The following is a 21,308-nucleotide window of genomic DNA, read 5'->3' as shown; positions in this document are numbered from 1 at the left end:
CACGACGCCCCCAACATTCCTGATTTTCTACATTCTAAGAGAAAAATCCTTATTCCTGGAAAATCCTGATAGTTTAAGGCTCACAAAGAAAAATTATCTAGGCTCTATAGACATTTGTGATATGTGGCCAAGTTCTATGGGTTATTCAGGTAAACTTTATAGAAAATGAAAGGTGTTCTCCTTCCATGTATGCACAATATCCAAAGTTATGTCATAATGCTGTTTTTTTCTTCTTGTTCCAGGCATTATAAGGAGCAGAAAGACAACCCAGATGTCACTTGGAAGGTGAGAAAGTACTCTCAATATCTGTTTTGATAGACCTTTTTGTACCAGGTATCAAATGAAATAAAGATCTCTTTTCAAACCAAATTCACATGTTTGTAAATATGAAAAGTTAAATTTTCAGAAAATAATTCTGTTTGATACAATACATTTTTTGTGGAACTATTCTTGTAAACCTTTTACTTTGTTGCTTTTATATTAGAAGTGATGCTTTTAAATGTTGTGTATGGTATTGCTTTCTAATCTGTGGTTAAATTTCAATGGTCAAACAAATGGGACATTATTACCACTGTATATTGTTGTAGGCAGTACTGTTTAGTTCTGCCTACAATACTGCCATTGTAAATAAAGGAATATGTCATTCTTTCTTTACATTGACTTGTTTTTATTACTGAAATTGGGTTCAGAAGTACCCTATCATTGTGAAACATGAATTTAAATGACATTTTTTTTTATATCTTAACATTATTGTCAATGGAATCTATTTTTTTTCAGCTCCCAGAGGACTTCTCTATTTCCAGTCAGATCACGGATGAGGTAGTGATCGGTGGTGTCTACCTTCGTCTCTTTATATCTCAACCATCGTGGGTGTTGAGGAAACCAAAGGAATTCTTGGTAGAACTCCTGGAGAAGTTCACTGAGCTAGTTGGCATGGCAAAGCCTGATGTAAGCACTGTAGTCTTAAAGATGGTAGTATTAACAGTGTTGATTTTATAAAGTATTTGTTTGTACCTTATCAGATGCTAGTATTGCCTTGGCTCAGTGAGACTGTTGATTTCAATGGTCTCAAGCATTTCTTTTCTTCCCTGTCATACCAATGCTTTATAGGTTAGGTAGTGGAACACAGACTGCTGTGTACTTATTTATGGAAATAGAAGCGTGTTTTAATGAAGATGGATGTTTAAGCATTAGTGAATATGGCAACTATCCGTATGCTACAATTGAAGTAATTTTATGGCTATGACTTCAAAGCGTTGACATATGATAATAAACACAGCATTCATGATGCGTCATCTATCTAGTAAACTATTCTGAGGCGTAGAGGGATGGGGAAAGAATTACAGAAAAAAATAATGTTTGCTTTTGTAGGTGTATGGACAGATCAAATTACCTTGAAATATTCAACAAAAGTAAGAAGAAAACAGATAGGATTTTAAATACTTTTGACATATGACGTGTAGGGTGATATTATAGAGATTTTGATGCTTTAAGTGTAATTCCGTCACCTGCAGAATTTCATACTTAAATATTTGCTTGCTCTCTTCCTCTCCTGCTGACTCACATTATATTAATTTCATGTGATTTCATGCTGACATGTGCCCTCTTTTGACCTTTGACCTAGGATAACATAAAGGAGATGCTTACGACTGGTAGTATATTTTCATTGCCTAGTCTACCATAGCAAACCAGTTGGCTCAGCTTGACAATCTACCTCCTCTCTACCCCCCCCCCACAGTGCCTAAGCACCAATTCTTCATTTAATTTTACAACTTTGACCTTTGCCCTCTGTTAACCTTTGACATTTCAGGGTGATACTTTGGAGATGGTTACGACTGGTGTAGTGTGTTTCTTCACTGCCCAGCCTGTTATGGCAGATCAGATGCCTCAGCTTGGTCATCTACCTGTCATTACTAAATGCCTCCGGAGTAAGAATGATGCCATTCCAAAGTGTGGTCTGATGGTCATACACAGTATATCAAACAGTGATGTGAGTATCAAATCATCTAGTTTTACATGGTAGAAGAATAGATTTGTGAAAAGTAGGGTAGATTTAGAGATTAATAAATAATAGGACATTTGTAGATACTAGATGGCTTATTAATTAGTTAGATACATGATTGCATGTTGGATGAATAAATAAATAGATTGGTAGGTAGATTAGTGTAAATTTATCGAAAGATAACTAACTGAAAGAATGTCATAAATATGATGCTGTTTGAAATGTTGAGGAAAAAAATGACTGGATATGGATATTCCTGCTGAATTATATGGATTTATTTTTCTTTCACTTAAAATTTGCCTGTAAAAACAAAGCAGGCATTGCAATTATGTAAGTTATATACATGTACATGTTAGTAAGATATAGCAATAATCTAGACACAAAGAGAACTAGAAAGCAAGGCAGAAAAATATCATGACAGAGAAAAAAAGTAATTTGAAGACATTCTAGTATATTGTAAAATGAAGCTGAATGTTCATTCAAAACATTGCAAGGTACAATTGAATTTAAATGTAGGAATACTAAAACAGCTACTCACAATATTTTGATAACCATTACATTTTTATATTGATTTTTGCTTCCAGAATTGTGTTCGAAGTCTTGCCCAGATAGACTGTGTTGGTCCCATCCTAACGGCTATGAAACTCAGAACAGATACCACTGCCTTGGCTTGTGAACTCCTTCATAGGATGTTTCAAAAGAACCATCCAGAGCTTGTTGAACAGGTGAGGAACCTCTTTCACAAAACCTGTTATCAATATTAAGTTGAAAGAAGCTGTAATAAGCTACTGAAATCATGCCATGTAATTGGGCAACAGCACATTTTTCAGAGATATTGAGGATTCTTCATCAATGAAAAGTATCAGGAAACAGAACACAGGGCTTCTTTACTCAGCTAGGCCTAGAAGAATTGAAGTAAAGTATTTTTCAAATTTCAGTAAGATTTTCTTGAAATGGTTGTTTGTAAGCACCTCTGATATTGACATTTTACTCCACTCTTTTGAAATAATAATCAGATATATCATTACATGTATTTAACCTATACTTATTTTGACTCCTGTGAATAAGATTTTTTGATGTCTCTTTGTAAAGATTTATGTATGCATTATAAGGATGTTTTTGCTTAAATCTGAATGAAATTTGCATAGTTGACATATTTCAACCTTTCATCCAGGCGTTGAGCTGTGGCCTAATTCCGTACTTATTGAGCCTTCTTGAGGATAATTTGAACAACATAGAGAATGCTGCAGCAACTAAAGCCCAAATTGTTAAATCTCTCAAGTCGATGGCACTGTGCTTGGAACATGGAGAAAGGGTAAGATGGATGGATCTGGTAGTAGTGGTGATGATGATGATGATTACGACGATGATGATAATGATGATGATGATGGTGATGACGATGATGACTGTGATGATAATGACGATGATGATAATGATGACAACTATGATGGCTGTGATAATGATGGTTGTGATGGTAATGATGATGACAGTGATGATGATAAAGATGATGTTGAAAATAATTATGATAGTGATGATAATATACATGACAATGGTAGTGGTGATTATAATGATGATGATGATGTTGATGATGATGACGATAATGATGTAATGTTGTCTGATAATAAATCATTCAAATGCACAGAATGATCACCTGCAAACATCTTTAATATCATTAGGACAATTTTGCATTGATTTGATAAGATTTGTGTCATTCTTTTTTTTACCAGATAAATACTCTACTTGATAAATCATCAGTTTGGGCTACTTACAAAGAACAAAGGCATGATCTATTCTTGAGTGATAACCAAGTATCTGGCTACCTAACAGGTAAGATGATGCTGTGTAACGATACTCATCTTTCTGTAGATGTTAATGTAATTCTGAGATATTGCAATTATCGTGGAGGTTTTTCATATGGCTTTATGTGACTTAGTGATGAGAAAATGTAGTCTGAAAAGCCAACATGTTTCTTATTGATTTTGATGGACATTTTATTTTCTGAAAATTCAAACTTAAATTGTGGTTAAAATATACTTTTATGATGTATTTCAAATGATAGTGTTTTGGACAGTAAAATGAGCATCAGCACTCACCATGTCATTCATTTTGTTCTCTTACAGGTCCTGGAGTAGCGGGTTACCTAACACAGGGAACAACATCCACTGTCTCAACCGCCCCTCCCCCAGTAGATACCACCCATGATAATCAGATCAAGTAGGTCATAGTAGTATCAGAGGAACATGCAGGGATCAGGGCGTGGTCCAGATGATCAGAGATGGGAGTTCAGGATGTCAATGCAGAATGGTGTTTGATCTTATCCTTGCTATCTTCATCAGGATGGTGACTTAGAGAAGTGAGAAGTGATAACATTCTTTATATCAATAGATTCACAAGAGAATGAGTCAAGGGTGATTGCTAACAATGACGATGTGATTCTTTATGCATCACACAGCATTTTATAGTCTTCATATTTCGAAGCAGAGAAACCCAGTTATAGCAAAGCAGGAAATATCAAGATGGTTGCTGTATCTGCCCTCATTGTTACAACTCAATTATAATCATCACATTTGGAGAACATGCTCCTTGTCCTCTAGCCTATAATCTACGTGTAGGCTGCAGTTATGTCTTTGTTGTTACTCTAAATTTCATCCCGTGAGTAATTCGTCTCATGTATATTATGAATTTATGTACTCAATTTCCATTAAGAGAAGTCCTCACTGAATGATTTAAATAGTCATAACATAAACCCATCTTTATGAAGCTCCTATTCACATTTTACAATAGAAATGCTACACAGAAGGGAAGACCTTCAATCTCTTAAAATTCCCGAATTCTTCCAATTTGTAATTATTCAAACACATGGGCTTTATGTGATGAATTCATGAAGTCCATATTAAGTGTTTTGCGATAGATACATCAAGCCTTGAATAATCAAATTCATTTTTCACATTCCTGTATGTTTATTCCATGTCAACAGTCAATTGTGTACTATTAATTTACTTTGAACTCATCTTTGTAAATGCTCAGCTAGCCGTCATTGTATACTTATGAAGAAATAAAAAAGGCATTGTGTCGTATTGAAGTTATTTGCAAACAAAGTTTTTCAGGCTTTTTTCTCAGCATTCTCATTGGTGAAATTGCATTTTGAAGCTTCTAAGTTATGAAGGGTTTATCTTATTGTGTTTTCTGTTTATTTTGACTTATCCAAAGTATCCAAATTACGTCTTAAGATTACCCTTTTCTGAAGAAAAAGTTTGCTTTTATTCCAGTCATTGGTATGAGCTTTGATAATTATCCCTATGAAAGTTAACTTTACTGTTTCCAAGGCAATAAATTTATTTCTAATGTAAAACATGATGTTGACTCTCTTCCACGGGAAAGACTACTGTATTACACATGGACTGGAAATGTGCAGTTATTGAATATTGTGCAATGATATGTTCAATAAGTGATGACAATGCATTGTTTATTACCTGTTATTTCTTATTTCCATAGTTCAATGAGAAAGGTGAATTTACTCTTTAATTTTGTTTGAATCACAAAAAGGACATGGCTTGTTTTTATGATTATGTTACCGACAACAGTTTGGGTGTTGTCTAATTGATATATCATTTGGACATGGGTGCCAAAACAGTTTTCATCTTTGTATTGTCTTGTTATTTGTTTAGAGGCAGAGTAAATAATGTAAGATTGATTTAGACAATATTACATATGACTTGATTTACAACATTCGCTAATGAACTTTATGTTATGTTACATTATTTAAGCAATATGTGATAAACCTGAATGCCAATAGTAATAGAAAATACAAGGAATTTCATTCTGTTGTCAATTTATTTCTCTTATTTGCAGAATCAAACTGCATGGATAAACAATGGTTTGCTATGTAGAGATATTTATGTCTGTGTTTATTTATAGGTACCAGAGTCTATTGAGTCAAACTACAACATGTGGAATTTGGGTTGTTAATCAATTTAGGTAAAACATGGAACTTGATATGAAAAGGGAATGATAAGAAGTACAATAAAAGAAAAAACCTAAATTTGCAATGACTCAAATATTTGCAAATATTTTTTTTGCACTCTTCCCCATACATAGGGATCTTCAAATTCTCTCTGTTCTCTCCTATTCCTTTATAGGAAGGAAACAGAAACTTTCCATAAATATGCAGTAAAGATATACCATTATCCTTTCAATGCAGATGTTTTATTTTTAGTAAAAAAAAGAAAATGTACATAAAAGTTTATCTTAAGAGAGAAATAAGTTAAAGCCTACATATATATATAGAAAGAAAAGCATATGTGTAAATGCATAAATGATGATATATTATGATAACATTTAGGAAGGCATTCATTTTTTTTTTTTGGGGGGGATGGATGTTTTTGATTTCTTATGTCAGATGCATCCCATGCTGATAATAGTATTAGAAATGGCTATCGTGTCATTCCTTCAATAGACTTTATGTATATTATCATAACCTTTTTGAGTTCTAATTTTGTTTATCAGTTAATTACAAAGACCATTTGGTTCCTTTAGCAAACAAAATGGCCCGAATTCACAAAGGTGGTTTTGTAAACCCATGGTTTATGCAGATTTTCTGTATAAATTACGCTTATTTTATTCATGAGTCCACTGTATTAAGAGTGGGATCATTAATTCAAAACAGTGAACTCATAATAAAATAGCGTACTTAACCATGGCAACAGGCGTAAATATGGTACACTGTGACTAAAGCGCACATCAGCATTGGACACTTTTCAGTATACGCGACAAATAAAGCGTAATTTTTATACAGAAAATCTGCATAAACCATGGGTTCAACCGGTGGTTTTCAAAACCACCTTTGTGAATTTGGGCTGTTAAGATAGTTGAAGTATTACAACAATTTGATTACACCTAACTTACCACATAGTGTAAAGACCACCTGTGGTGATCTTAATGTATTTTATGACCAGTTTTGTCCTAGTGATACATTTCATCCTTTAGTATAAACATTCTCATACATGTCCATTAAAATAATTTGATGATTTTATAAATAAAATTTGATTGAGCTATCAGAAATGGTCAACATCGGATGTAGGTAGCTAAGGTGTTGCTGACATATCACAATGTAATGCGAGTGGATCTCTTTGAAGATGAAGTTTTCTTTACCATCTATAAATGAGTTACCAAAGATGTCACACAAGTACAATATTTGTCAAAGATATCTTCTGCATGGTCCCGTTTAAATAAAGCCTAGCGACTGATCTGGGGGCTAATTTTTGTGATTGATCATACACAAAATAATCAATACAATCAATAGAATTCAGCACAATGATCAATTGCTAACTTCATGTTATGGGGCCCTGTAATGTTTTTTTGATGTGTGTAATGGTACTCTTCTTTGCCTTATAATGGTTAAATAACTGAATCAAAGATACTACAAGGGGAAGATCGGACAGTACATATACCGCGTAATGAAATGCTCAGGAAGAGCGCCCTACAGCGTTGAGTAAGCAAAAACCTTTTTCTACCTTTGCGTATCGCGAAATGTTTGTGTACAAAACATGAGAGAAATGGTGGAGTGGTGAAGGAATAGACGATTTTTACATTTTAGAAATTTTTTCGTCAATTTTTTTCTAGGAAATTAGAGATAGATATATTGTGGATGTTCCTGGTAATTAGACGTGAAATTATTCCCATGCGCCGCCCTTGTGCCCTCTCCAAAATCCCTTCTCTCATTTTCCCCATATTTTTTTATACACAGAAGCGTGCCGATGTGTGAAGGTTGACTTACACAATGCTAGTGGGCATTTATTGAGCATTTCAAAAAAAAGTGTCCGATCTTCCCCTTGTAGTATCTTTGACTGAAGGTACCATGGAAAATACTGTCTTTTCATGTTTATTAAATTTCTCTATTACAGAATAACTGCAGTAGATGTTTATTTTAGCATGCATTTTGCATTCAAATTGCAAACAATTGGTATTAAATAATGAATCCAATACTTTTCTGTACCACCAAATCATGAACAAAAAAGAGCCCACTAACAGTGTTGATATAGTTTTGATATTATTAACACAGCATTAGCATGCATAATTTTATCTCAGACTTTGGCCACAGTTGAACCTTAACCAGATTTTACAATATGGGAAATAGACTTCATACTAAATTTTAACATACTAAAAAAGACAGCTTTGTTAGCAGGTAAGGTAATATTGATAGATTATTTATGCAATTTGCCTAATTTGCCATCATATGAGTTCATTCCATCCTCATATTTTCATTTTTTATATAAAAGATTATCTTTTAGTTTGTTGCTTCTTCTATGTGGCTTTAAATTTAGTGCCTATTTATGTTTCTGTTTTCTCAAATAAGTTTCTATATGTTACTACTAGTACTACTGATTGCCTTTGTGCTATATAGACTTTATTGATCATGTTATATGTATTACATGTATGTGACATTTTACTTATCAAGAAAATGAAATGTACTTTCAATTGCATTGATTGCTATGATCAATGTATGATTGCCTTTCCCCTAACATTGTTTATTTCAATTGATTGCATTCTGAATGGTCAATCACAAATTTGTAACATATTGTGAATTAACATTAATCATGGAAACATAGTACGTGAAAGGATAGAGGCGTGGCTTGATAATGCATGTCACAATAAAAAACGTGAATTCCATTGAAGCTTTAAAGTTAACTGGAATGCTATTTTGTAAGTAAATACCTATCTTAGAGGGTTAGATTAAGAATGATCAATGACCAGCGATTGACCTCCAGAAGAAATGCCCATTGTACATTTATTTCCTTTATCTCATTTAATGACAAAATTAGCCACAAGGAATGTTACGAGAGATCACAAACAAACTCCAGCAAATAAGTGGATTATGCTTGTACAATGGCTTACATTATATGAAGTATATGTTTTTGTGTTTACAGCAATGTTAATGTGTTTGTGGTGTAATGCAATGTGAAGAATATTTATACTTGTATACATATTGCCCATGTGACATTTTTAACATGTTCGAAAACACAATGGAAGGGTTTATATATTTTCTTTGTGACTGATTAATTTACACCCCCTTATACAAAAATAATCACTTTTTGAAAGGGATATGATAGAAAGTTTTTTTGCCTATTGTGTTCATCATTGTTTTAATATTCATCTATTTTTATTTTTTTTTAATGTTCAGGTTCCTCATTTTCTAAGTGTCATAGGTGTTTTGTTTTTTAGTTACATCTTTGACAGAAAAACTGGGATACTGACAAATACTGAGAGGTATTTTTTAAAAATCTGTTTCAAAATATTATTTCACCTGAAGAGTTTGAAATAATATAACTTTCGTGTTTATTTATGATTCAAAATTATATTCTGGAATTGATGAGCTTGTAAAAAAGTTGGCTAAATGTAATTCAATTGAGTTTCTTTCTTATGAAGATAAAGAGAAGGGTGAGAATTTAAACAATGTGTATGTGATCTTCATTCCTAGAAAGTGACTGAATTTTATTTTATCGTACACGATATACAGTTATGTATGGGAATTGATTTTTATGTCTATTAGGATATGCCTGGTGATACTTGTTTAGTAAACAGTTGCGTCAAGTAAACAGTATATGTTTAATTTCTCATTTTAAATATCTATGTGATATATAATTTTATGTAAATGAAATTCCAAATGTATAATGATCATAGTACATGTGTACTAATGTTATGATAATGAGATTGTCCAAAAATGTAAAATCAATAGAAATATATTTTAGTAGACGTTGAATTCTATCGACTGATGTGATCACTTCTTTGTGTAAATTCTATTCTTATGTTTATACGAATTAAGGTGTTATCATTGTTTTATGTGTTTTGTGTAGGCTAACTTTGATATGGCAAACAAATTATGATAAAGAAGTATAAAGATGTGATTCATACATGCTCTGTATAGCCTGTAACAAATTGTTTAAAAGACATTTATGAAATGTATATTATGAAAATAAATACCTGGCAGGCTATGACTATAAAATGAAAAAATTTGTGTTTTCATTCTGTAAGTAATAACCTTTTTGTCTCACCTGAACAGATTTTTGTCTCACCCAAACAAAGTTTGGCAGAGACCTAGTAATCCCTTTTCGTGTTGGTCTGATACAAAAATGTTAATTTGTTTTACTTGCTCTCATTTCTTTATTTATGCATCAATTGAGTTCAAACGTGTCACAAATAATCCTTGCGTAACACTACATTTGTGGTGATTGATGATGGTGAGGTCAAAGGTCATCTAGGGGTCAAAAGGTAAAATGATTAAACATGTCCTGTTTCTTTATTTTATATAAATTTTGTTTGAACTTTAAAATTAGGTAATGTTACATCCATACCTACAAAGCTTATCTCAAAGGCCATCTTGAAGTAAAATGGTGATTTTGCATGTTTTATTGTCTCGCCTGCATAGCAGAGCGAGACTATAGGCGCCGCTTTTCCGACGGCGACGGCGGCGGAGGCGTCGTCAATATTGAAATCTTAACCAAGGTTAAGTTTTTGAAATGTCATCATAACTTAGAAAGTATATGGACCTAGTTCCTGAAACTTGGACATAAGGGTAATCAAGTATTACTGAACATCCTTCCTGAGATTCAGGTCACATGACCAAGGTCAAAGGTCATTTAGGGTCAATGATCTTTGACCATGTTGGGGGTAATTGTTGAATCGTCATCATAACTCTGAAATTTTATGGATCTAGTTGATGAAACTTAGGCATAAGAGCAATTATGTATCCCTGAACATCCTGTGCGATTTTCAGGTCACATGACCAAGGTCAAAGGTCATTTAGGGTCAACGAACGTTGATAATGTTTGGGGTATTTGTGGAATTGTCATCATAACTTTAAAAGTTTATAAATCTAGTTCATGGAAACTTGGGACATAAGAGTAACCATGTATCCCTGAAAATCTTGTGCTTGTTTCAGGTCACATGACCAAAATCAAAGGTAATTTAGGGTCAATGAACTTTGGCCGTGTTGGGGTATTTGTTGAATTGGCATCATAACTTAAAAAGTTTATGGATCTATACAGTGCGTCCCAGAAAAAACGAAACCGAGATTTAGCGATGATTTATCATAACTTAATCACAAATACAATAGACAAATGACCTACCAATGTAAAGCTTAGAATCTCCTCTTTCATCTGATATTACTTAGATTATTCCTCATTCACGCATGAGTGAGCAAAAACAATTTGAAGAAAGGATACCAAAAACTCATTTGGCTGGGGGTATCTGAATTTTAAAAAGAAAATCACATGCCTAAAAAGTTCAATATCTGCTCTTTAATTTGATACCTTAATCACAAAAAATGGTCAAGAAGTAAAAAAGTTACGTTCCCTCGAAACAATGCTTGTATTTCCATAATTTCATTAAATAAACGTGTTTTCACCGGTTTCCCACAGAAGCTATCGCATGGTTAACAAAAGACTTCATGCATGGCTGATCGTCAACAAAACGGAGTGTCGAGTGAGTTTGAACGCTAGCCTGTAAAACCTCTTCATTTTATGAAATTATTGAAATTCAAGCCTTCTTTCAAATCACCAGAACTTTCTAATTTCTTGACCATTTTCTGTAATTGAGGTATCAAATTAAAGAGTAGATATTGAACTTTTTAGAAATGTGGTTTTCGTTTTGAAACCCAGATACCCCCCGCCAAATGACTTCTTGGTATCCCCTCTTCAAATTGTTTTTGCTCACTCATGCGTGAATGAGAAATAATCTAAGTAATTTCAGATGAAAGAGGAGATTCTAAGCTTTACAATGGTAGGTCATTTGTCTATTGTATTTGTGATTAAGTTATGATAAATCATCGCTAAATCTCGGTTTCGTTTTTTCTGGGACGCACTGTACATGTAGTTCATGAAACATAGACGTAAGGGTAATCGAGTTGTTTGCACATGTCTGAGGTCACATGATCATGGTCAAAGGTCATGTTGGGTAAATGGACATAGTATTTTATTATCATATGAGTGTTTTCTTTTATGAATAATTATTTAATAGTCTTTTTCAAAGTCAGCACTGCTGGTTTATCAAATCGCGTAACGCAGGCGAGACTGCCAGAGGCGTTCCACTTGTTGATCGTGAAATCAGGTGAGACTAGTGGTTCATGAACCACCTTGTTTGAAATAGTAGGCCTATTCAAGTAAAACCATACTTTTTTATGTTGGAAGCCACTGGTCATCCATATTATCAAAACCGTATTGATATTAATTATGAAAATTGTATTGGGTTATTTTTTTTCAATTGAATACTTTCATATGTGATGTAAATATGAAAAATTAATTTTTCATCATTTATTTTTACAGAATTGTAAATTAATTACCTCGCTCAATGACAAAAGTGTTGTTGCAAGAATCAACACTAATGCCAGCATTCAAAGATATATTTTTACCTCTTCCCAATGACATCTCTATTATGAGGTCTAAAGAAAGTAGTAATGAAATAAGATGGTTAAAGCACACATAATCTGATAGAAAGTTTTAAAAAATATCAAAATATAATGGTATATAAAGAACAGCAAGGCAGAGAATAGTGCCTAAATGGGGAATAAAGGAACGGAAAAAGGGGTTTAACGATGACCAATTTTTTTTTGATAAGTGGGGAAAGGAGTAAGGTAAGGGAAAAAACTTATGAAGGGTGGGGAGGGTACGAGAGAGAACGGGTAAATTTACAAGGAAAGATTGAATGAGAGTTGGATAGCGGGTGGGGGTGCGGAAGCACGGAAAACGATAGAAAATGGGTGTGAGATAAAGAAGTGTGCCTCAAAAGGTCACCACCAACATTTTCTTCTTAATTAAAGCCTAAGACAAAGGGTGTGGGAATCATCTAAGAATCCACGCTTGATGTGGGAGGTATATGTCAAGGCGTTGGTAGGCTGACTTCATTACCAGTTATATCTTACCTAATGGTCTCAGCCTCATTAGGTACATCACCATCAAGTTTATCAGGAATAAACTTCTGCAGCTTTAAAGGGGCAACACCAAGACAAAAATCATGTTTTTTTGGGAAATGTTTATGGTCATGTTTTTTTTTCTTTCTTTCTTTCTCTCATTCATTCATTCTTTGTTTATTTATTTTTCTTTCCTTTTTTCTTTCTTTCTTTCTTTCTTTCTTTTTTTCTTTCTTTTTTTCTTTCTTTCTTTCTTTCTTTTTTTCTTTCTTTCTCAGTTCTTTCTTTCTTTCTTTCTTTCTTTCCTTCCTTCTTTCCTTCCTTCCTTTCTTTCTTTCTTTCTTTCTTTCTCTCTTCTTTCTTTCTTTCTTTCTTTCTCTCTTCCTTCCTTCCTTCCTTTTTTGTTTGATCTCCGTCTCCTCCCTCATTCAATCCATTCTTACCTCTCAGCCCCTCTATTCCTCATTACAATTTACATTCTCAGTCACCTGAGTGGATTATGAAACGAGCCTGTGGTAAACTATTTCTATTGGTGAAGAAAAGAGATGATAAAGAATATAGCACAATTTTGATAATTTTGAATATTATTTTTTCGATATAAGTATAACACTTATATTGCGAACAAGGATCAAGGTTTAGTAAATCTATTGGTATTATTTGCTTGTTAATTTATCAGCTTTCTCTATACATTGTGGCATTACTTCCCGATGGTCAATTATTGGACCACTTTTATTTCTTAACTATAGAAATAGCATTTTCTTTCTCACTCTCTCATAAATACATATGAACTGACAAAATTTTTATTTTGATAAATGACTGTACATGATGTACCACAACAACTTATTTTAATTTGAATTATTCTCCCCTTCTTTGTGTTTGAATTTTTGAAAAGTCGTCATCTGGTGTCTTGTTATCAGAATTTTCTAATTTGAAAAAAGAAATCAGCAATCCGAATGCATTTTTCGAATGTTTATCTCATGTGTTAAGGGGTTAGCTTCTCTGCTTTGGGTCAGGAGCTTAATAGTGGTATAGGGAGGTGATATTGGCTTTTCTTGGGCGGTCATTAAGCCAACTCATTACGAGCAATAGCTTACTTAATGGTCTGCGCGCCATTAGACTCAACACGTTATCATCCTCTCACGAGGGTGATTAAAACGACATCATTAGGAGGCAATCAAGTCACATTCGAAGGCTTTCCTATCATAAAGATAGGCTTTGCGACCCCCCTTCTATAATATGCCATACAGTAAAGGAAAGTCACCTGGATTGATGACGTAACAAAATGGAGGATCCAACAATTACAATTGGCGATGAATTCACTCTAATTCTACTTATCATAGATTTATGTAAACCTAAATTTGAAAATATGCACCAGCAACCAATTTTTATCTGGTTAAAATTTGTTTGAGATAGTTAATTAGCGACGAACCCTACAAGAATGGTGGTTATGATAAACCCAAATCGCTCTCGTGGACAGTATTATATTAACACATTTTCTTTTGAAACTTTGTGATTCCTTCTTCCAAAGGCAGTAAGTTTATTATGGTATAACCATTGCAATGGGAGTGATGATAAAAAGGGTGATAGTTGCGAGCTTTATGGAGAAGGATGCAGTAATAATTTCCTTCTCAGCAAAGTTCTTAATAAGTTTTGCTTAGTGGTGAAAAAAATGAAGAATAGGCCTATGTTTATGCCTTTATTTAAGAAATAAGAACTGAAATATTTTACACGGCTATCTAAGTATACACTGAGGGTGATATATTAACCTTGTGGTACACCCATCATCAGAATGCACTTTGGAAAATTACGATAGCTGTTAAAAGCGACTGAAATCATTGCATTTGAGTGGCTGATAACAAATTTTATTTTCATTTTTATTTCATTTATCTATTATTCTTTATTGTTGTTTTATTTTATTTTTGTTTTATAACTTGCTGTTTTGTTAAATATATTCATTTATTTGCTTATTAATTTAATTGCTAATTTATGAATTTGATTTGATCAATTTACTCTTGATTTAATCATTTTTTTACTTATTTAGTCATATTATTGAATTTATTCATTAAATCTATTTCATTTTTTCTATAGTGGAGGGGGGGGGGGTCCCTCCTGTATACCCCACTAGTACGTCAGTGTTTTGATATACTAGCCTCTTAACTCGTTTGTTTGATCTCCATGCCTTGATGAGACCCTTCCCATGTTCATCTCTGCTAATGATTCACAGACATTGTTCTATTTACGACGAATTACAACTAAACAAGGTTGGATATTGTCGAAAAGATCGTTATATCTTTAGGAAACTCCCACTTGGACTACCCCTTATTACTTTCGTTCATTGCGAATATTAAAGACATCGAATTGTGATATAGGACTATGATAAGGGTATGAAAAATAGTGACAAAGCTCCAAATAACTTGGTAAGGAAGCATCAAAGAATTTCATGTTGCCTTTGAAAACCTGAGGTCAAAGACATGAGATAATAGTCTAGACCATGAAAGGGAGCATCAAGAACCTCACACGCTGAATTTTACTCCTTTAGTGAAACCCCCTCCTCTCTCCCTGGGTGCTCGTCCTACTTTTAGACCTTACTTCAAGCCTAGGGGTACATCCCCCGGGGCGTTGTCCGATGGGACGTCCTCCTAGCCGCACGCAACACGAGACGTGAAGACAGACATACATTAGCGCTAAGGAAAATAAAATTACTTGAATATTTTCTACGTGAAGGGGGAAGAGTGAAACTAATACTTCCGTATTTTGAAATTTGATAGCTGCTGGTGGGACAATTGGAGCTTCACGGTTAATTTAGAAATGGCTAATTACGAGGAAGAGGCTTTGATATAGATAAAGGCGTAGGCGGACGTAAGAACATCCGAGTTCATTGAACATGAACAAGGTGATCGCAAAGATCAGAACAGTACATCCTTCGCTTCAAGATAGAGTAGTGTATGGAGAGCTTTCGACGTCACGCATATTGTAGACATTTTAAACATTTGGCTTAATTTATATTTGAAAAACTAAACAGTTCAACACTGAAATAACTATTTGTCGTCAGATAAAGTTGTGACCAATTAAAGAACATTAAATTAATTGAATTCAACCATAATCACGTTGATTAAACTTTCAAATTTATGAATTTCCTGAGATTTTGGTGAAATAAAAAGATTTGTTAACCGATTTGGCTTCATGTTTTCAACTGACAGGCAGTCGTTAACTAGAGATTAGCAACAAAAACTAACCGTTATTTCTAAAGAAGAGGTATTTGGTATCTTTCTCTTAGAAGCATTGACACAGACCAAATGATATTCATGATGTGCAAAATAGAAATGACGTCATTTTAAGTGTCTTCAGCCAGTTCGGGAAGAGTTTTTACGTTGTTTTTTAAACTTGGTAATCTTACACACTGGCTCGATCAGGTTTGTGAACTGAGATACTCTCGTCTTCCCCTTGTTGAATCATGGAGAGATTCTAAGACTTGATTAATTTGCTACATGACCTTCTGAGACAAGTAAAACGGTCTTGCGTACTTTTGGCTCGGTATAACCTGACTTTTAACAAGAGTTCATGCATTGTTAAAGATATATAAACGCTCACCTGCATGCTGGGAAAGATCATATTACTGGTGAAATCTGTATACTTTCATGGAGACATCATATTTGATGATCCCGTTTATTGTAAGCCCCTTTTCAAGACATTAAAAAGCTAAAGGTTTATCCTATAATGTTATAGAAACCCTAAATTTTGTCTCTGAGTGTGCTTTTTCTATTTCTTTCCCTCTTATGAATTTTTGTTCATAATTGGCGCATGTGTTATATCTCCTAATAAAACATATCATCCCTTTCCTTGGCTTGAGTGGAGTTCATATACACAGAATTTGTTTTGATATGTATCTTTCCTTTGAGACAACTTTTTAATGATATTAGAAAAATCATCATTGGCAGGGCGGGAGCACTTTATGATAGGGCTGGGGTGGAGGCGGTAAGAAGTGTGACGTCATATTTTCTTAATTGACTAATCGTGGTATGATAAAGAGTTATACTATACCAAGACCTCTCCTTTTTCATTTTTTCTTTCTTATCTATTTTTCTTTTTTTTCAGTGGTGCCACTCGTGATCATTTGATATAATGTAATTTGCTAAGTACCTTTATATTGGTGATAAAACAAATACGATTTTAGATATGATCAAAATGATGCATTTCCGATTATATCATCAATTATATGGCAGGTTTAATACCTTCCTCATTCTTGATGGCTTACCAATTTTGTGTTGTGTCTTTCATCCATAGTCTTGCATGATTTGCTCCCCATCAATTATTTTTATTTGCCAAATAATACATATATTCTGAACGATTTGAAGTTGGAATGAAGAGTAGGCTTGTCCCGTAGAAAAGGTTAGTGTCAAAAATCCCTGTGACGTTTACAGAATCAGCAGAAACCAAGAGAATGACGCTTTAAGTGATCTTACAACATCTGATCTTAGTTGTTTGGAAGCCCATTTAAAGAATGTCGAAACTGTTGAAGATGCATGCCCCTAGAGACCTGTTAGTTTTATACTAGATGATGTCTCACCCAAGACGATGATGCTATCTCTGAAACCACCCTATCGCCTCTTGCCAAGTTTGATATCTGACTATACTGGGTGAGTCAGAAAAAAAGGGTTTTCACCAAAACAATTCAAAATCATCTAATAAACAATTTGCAAATGTTCGTTATTTTATCATCATACATAAGGAAATTATCCAACATCGATTTGTTATAATTGCGCACTTTTATTCACCCTTTGAGGAACATAAACATTTTAATTGCAATGATCGTTATAAAATCGAACTAATGGCTATTAAATGCTGGTAATTTTTCACAACAAAACAAAAAATATTTATCATCCCTTCTCTCTATCGTAATGACTTGATACAACATAACGGGATTGTTACCACTTTGAAGCCACAGTGAACATTAGAGAATTACATTTTCTGTGAAAACCTAAATGTTTCCATTTAATTAATATCAAATTACATTTCAAGATGTTAACTGACGGTGTTCTTGCTATGGGGGAGACACGATCACAAAATATATCATAACATCGTGATTGAATTTACAATCTAATTTGATATGCAAAGTAAAAGTTACAATTTCATATAAAAAAATAATAATTTAAGGAAATCTTGATTTTAAGTCAGCACATAAATGTTGTCATCATCATGCTATTCATTTAAACGTGTTTATGTCACATAATGGGATTTTTTTTCATTTTCCCCTTCCACATGGTTCTTTATTTTCAAAAAGCATAGTTACACTGTATAAACATTTACAATTTTTTCAGACAAACAGTAAATAAACATGGTATATACATAATTCATAATACATAGACATGTAGTCAAACTGACTTATTATACAATCAATAAGGTGTCACAGCCAAAGCAAATTCGGCAAGAAAAATAAGAGATCTGATACAGTTATCTAAGACATAAACACTGGTAATAATTATGTTTGTTAATGTGACAGATTGCCAGCTTTCTTTCTAAACTTATTTGCTCTGAAATTTGTTTCATAAATATATTTTTCCATTTCATAATAAAGTTTTAAAGCCGACATAATTGGGGTAAGTGAAGGTAACTCTTTTCTCAATTTGGCTAAATATATCTCTTTTCTTACGATCATCATGACACAGTTAAGAGCATTATTATTTGTACCACAAAATCCAAACAATTTGTTTTCATTCGTTAATACGATCACCCCTCGAGTATTTTGAAATATCTATGATTCTATTCTCGACCATATTACATTAGAATGAGTACAAACGCAAAATATATGCATAATTGTTTCATCATTATCAATACAAAAAGTACATTTCACATTTGTTACTATACCGAATTTTAACAGACAATCTTTCATATACAATGGGAAAAATACCAACATTGATGCTTCAAAGAATGACAGCTTTTAATGAATCATTATTTTGACGCAAGTCAATGTTACATTCTCTAAAAAGTAATTCTACATTTTATTGAGATTTTATGGGGTGTGGAAATATAATCTAATGAGACTCGACTTAGTGAGAAGTAATAGAAATCCGTGTAATAAAGCTGCATCATTAGGGCCAATTTAAGTGTACCATCGAACAGAATCGTATTTTATTTGTTTGATTCGGCCAAAATCGGATCAGGGGTATGTAACAAGATAGTGATTTACCATAATGGGGCGATAAGAAGAATATATGCATTAAAAACGTATATTTATCTTAAAACTTGATTCTGCTCGGGTTAATGGAGAACTTATATTGATGGATAAAAAACCATATTGATGTCGAATTTTCCAAGTAAGCTCGGGCTAGACAGTTTTCAAACAATTTCCCCCACTCACAATAAAGTGAAGATATATATCACGCAAAGTTATATGAAATGATTCGGGAAAACAAAACACTCTACCGTAATGACATTTTGTAATTTACAAATCATTAATGATTTTAAAATAACTAGTAAACTTTTATGTTATTTTTTATGATACACTCGGTATATAAAGATATTACGCATTATTTGAGGCCATTCTTGGGGAAGATCAGGGGCTGGTTGATTTGTAATCGAGGTTCATTACAGATGACAATGACGTCCGTTAAATTGACACTTTTGTTGCCTTTTTTTATTCCCTTTCTTTTGAAGAAGTGGGGGTAGGTAAACTTTGTAGTTAATTTGAAGAATATGTTATTAACATTGGGCATGCTCTTGTAAATTTCAATTAATTAGAAGATGGTTTATCATTTTTAATTCGTCTTTGTAATAAAAGATATCAATCCAATATTATTTTAAATATTAATATTTTTCCTAAAAAAATATTCATCATTGACTGTGGGGTTTTCCGCTGAATTGTAAATTTATGTGATGATGATTTATGTGAAGATATAGAATTATGTATGGAAATTGAAAAATATATATAGGCCTATTTCTGTATGTTGCATGCGAAATTTTGCATGCGAAATCAATCGCCTGACGGAGTACAACGTCAACGACGTGTGTGGTCTATGATGCGTTGGATGCGTCGAAAGCAATTGTTGGAAACATTGTTTAGCAGAGTCATAATGACACACAGTATGGTGGTGTGTGTGTATTTTTTTATGAGAGATTAGATTGAAGATATGTGAGGGTGTGCGTAAAGATGTGTCTTTAAAATCATGGTTCCGGCCTCTAGCTCCTATCCATCTGTAAGAAGGCGATGGTTCAGTAGTGACTAAAGGTAGACAGTGTGTCAAGTAGCCAGAGCTCTTACCAAGCTCACAAAGAATGAAATACTTCAGTCATACTTAGTTTCCATTTAGAATTGCAATGGTTGTATGCTTGTAGGTGTGTAAAGGGAATAAACTTATAATTTCCTTTCCGACATCTCTGGAAGTTCCACAACTTCATTGCACATATTGCTATTGTTGTTGCTCTGCTGGCTGCTTATTGATGAAAAAGGATAAGAAACGAAGCAGACATAAGTTTCATATCCCGAGCAAATTATGAAACGGACATAATTGAACTTGTCTGTACATCGCAGAGGGATCATGAACTGGGGATATTTATTTTCATTGGCCCATGATTTGGCCCGAGGATGCGGCAAAATCAATATGGAATGGATTTAAGCAATCGCGTTAATGGAAAATTTGAAATGTAAAAAAGGAAATTTCCCAAGAAGTTCGACATCAAGAACTAGGGAAAGACAATTAGTCTCAAAAGTTCTATAGGGTCACACATATCGTCCTTCCTGATGCCTTAAAGGCGAACAATCTACGCCTTGGCAGTGCCCTCTGATGAAAAGTTTTGATCCCACCGCGTCAATCAACAGGCGGGACTAAGGACAGCACCTTATCACCACTCGTTAGCCCTTTTCAACCCGAGTTTCTCTCCAAAAACCGCTTAAACATTTATTTTCGTTGGGAAAAGAGAATGTTTGGGGAGTCTCGGGACGATTGGTGAAAGACTGAATGATGGTGGAGAGTATTACTTTCGACGTTAACTGCGTCATCCCCTTCTTGACTGAGTGACACTCGCAAAATTATTTCTGAACAATATCGAAACGAAAACGGACCGCGCTGAAAATTAATCAGAATGGCTAAAAATGACAAATTGCAGGGCGCCCCCAAGGGAATTGAGCATGTCTTTGGGCGCTACTCAGGAACGGTTCGGAAAGCAATTGAAGAGTGAAGGAAGAGTGCGGTCATCTAATGATAAAGACTCATCAGTGAGGAGGCACGAAAACAAATCATAGAAAATATAATCCGGTGCGAGTGCAGCTTCGGAAAGAAGCTAAGAATTCTTGCTTAACGATATAAATTTACAAATCAGTCAGAATTGACTAGATCAGTATAGTCAGCTAGGTGCAACTGGTGTGTCTAGTCACATTTCTGACATAATATTCTAGTCAGAAATTTG

General features: G+C 33.8%; 2 protein-coding genes across 2 annotated transcripts in view; both read left to right on the top strand.

Annotated features, from left to right (window-relative positions):
- Positions 1 to 6,219, top strand: part of LOC135153177 (dnaJ homolog subfamily C member 13-like) — a 58,946-nt gene extending 52,727 nt beyond the window's left edge. Inside the window, exons 46-52 of the mRNA XM_064095401.1 lie at positions 243 to 285; positions 778 to 948; positions 1,811 to 1,990; positions 2,587 to 2,727; positions 3,177 to 3,317; positions 3,730 to 3,829; positions 4,123 to 6,219. Of these exons, the coding sequence (XP_063951471.1) occupies positions 243 to 285; positions 778 to 948; positions 1,811 to 1,990; positions 2,587 to 2,727; positions 3,177 to 3,317; positions 3,730 to 3,829; positions 4,123 to 4,220 (874 nt within the window). The 3' untranslated portion in view covers positions 4,221 to 6,219. The remainder of the gene's footprint in view (positions 1 to 242; positions 286 to 777; positions 949 to 1,810; positions 1,991 to 2,586; positions 2,728 to 3,176; positions 3,318 to 3,729; positions 3,830 to 4,122) is intronic.
- Positions 1 to 21,308, top strand: part of LOC135153222 (uncharacterized) — a 1,173,865-nt gene that overhangs the window by 169,006 nt on the left and 983,551 nt on the right. The gene's annotated exons all lie outside the window — the stretch shown is intronic.

Source organism: Lytechinus pictus, chromosome 1 (assembly GCF_037042905.1).
Source record: "Lytechinus pictus isolate F3 Inbred chromosome 1, Lp3.0, whole genome shotgun sequence".
NCBI lineage: Eukaryota > Metazoa > Echinodermata > Echinoidea > Temnopleuroida > Toxopneustidae > Lytechinus > Lytechinus pictus.
The sequence above is the reverse complement of the archived record's forward strand: the minus strand, read 5'-3'. Positions and strand labels throughout refer to the sequence as shown.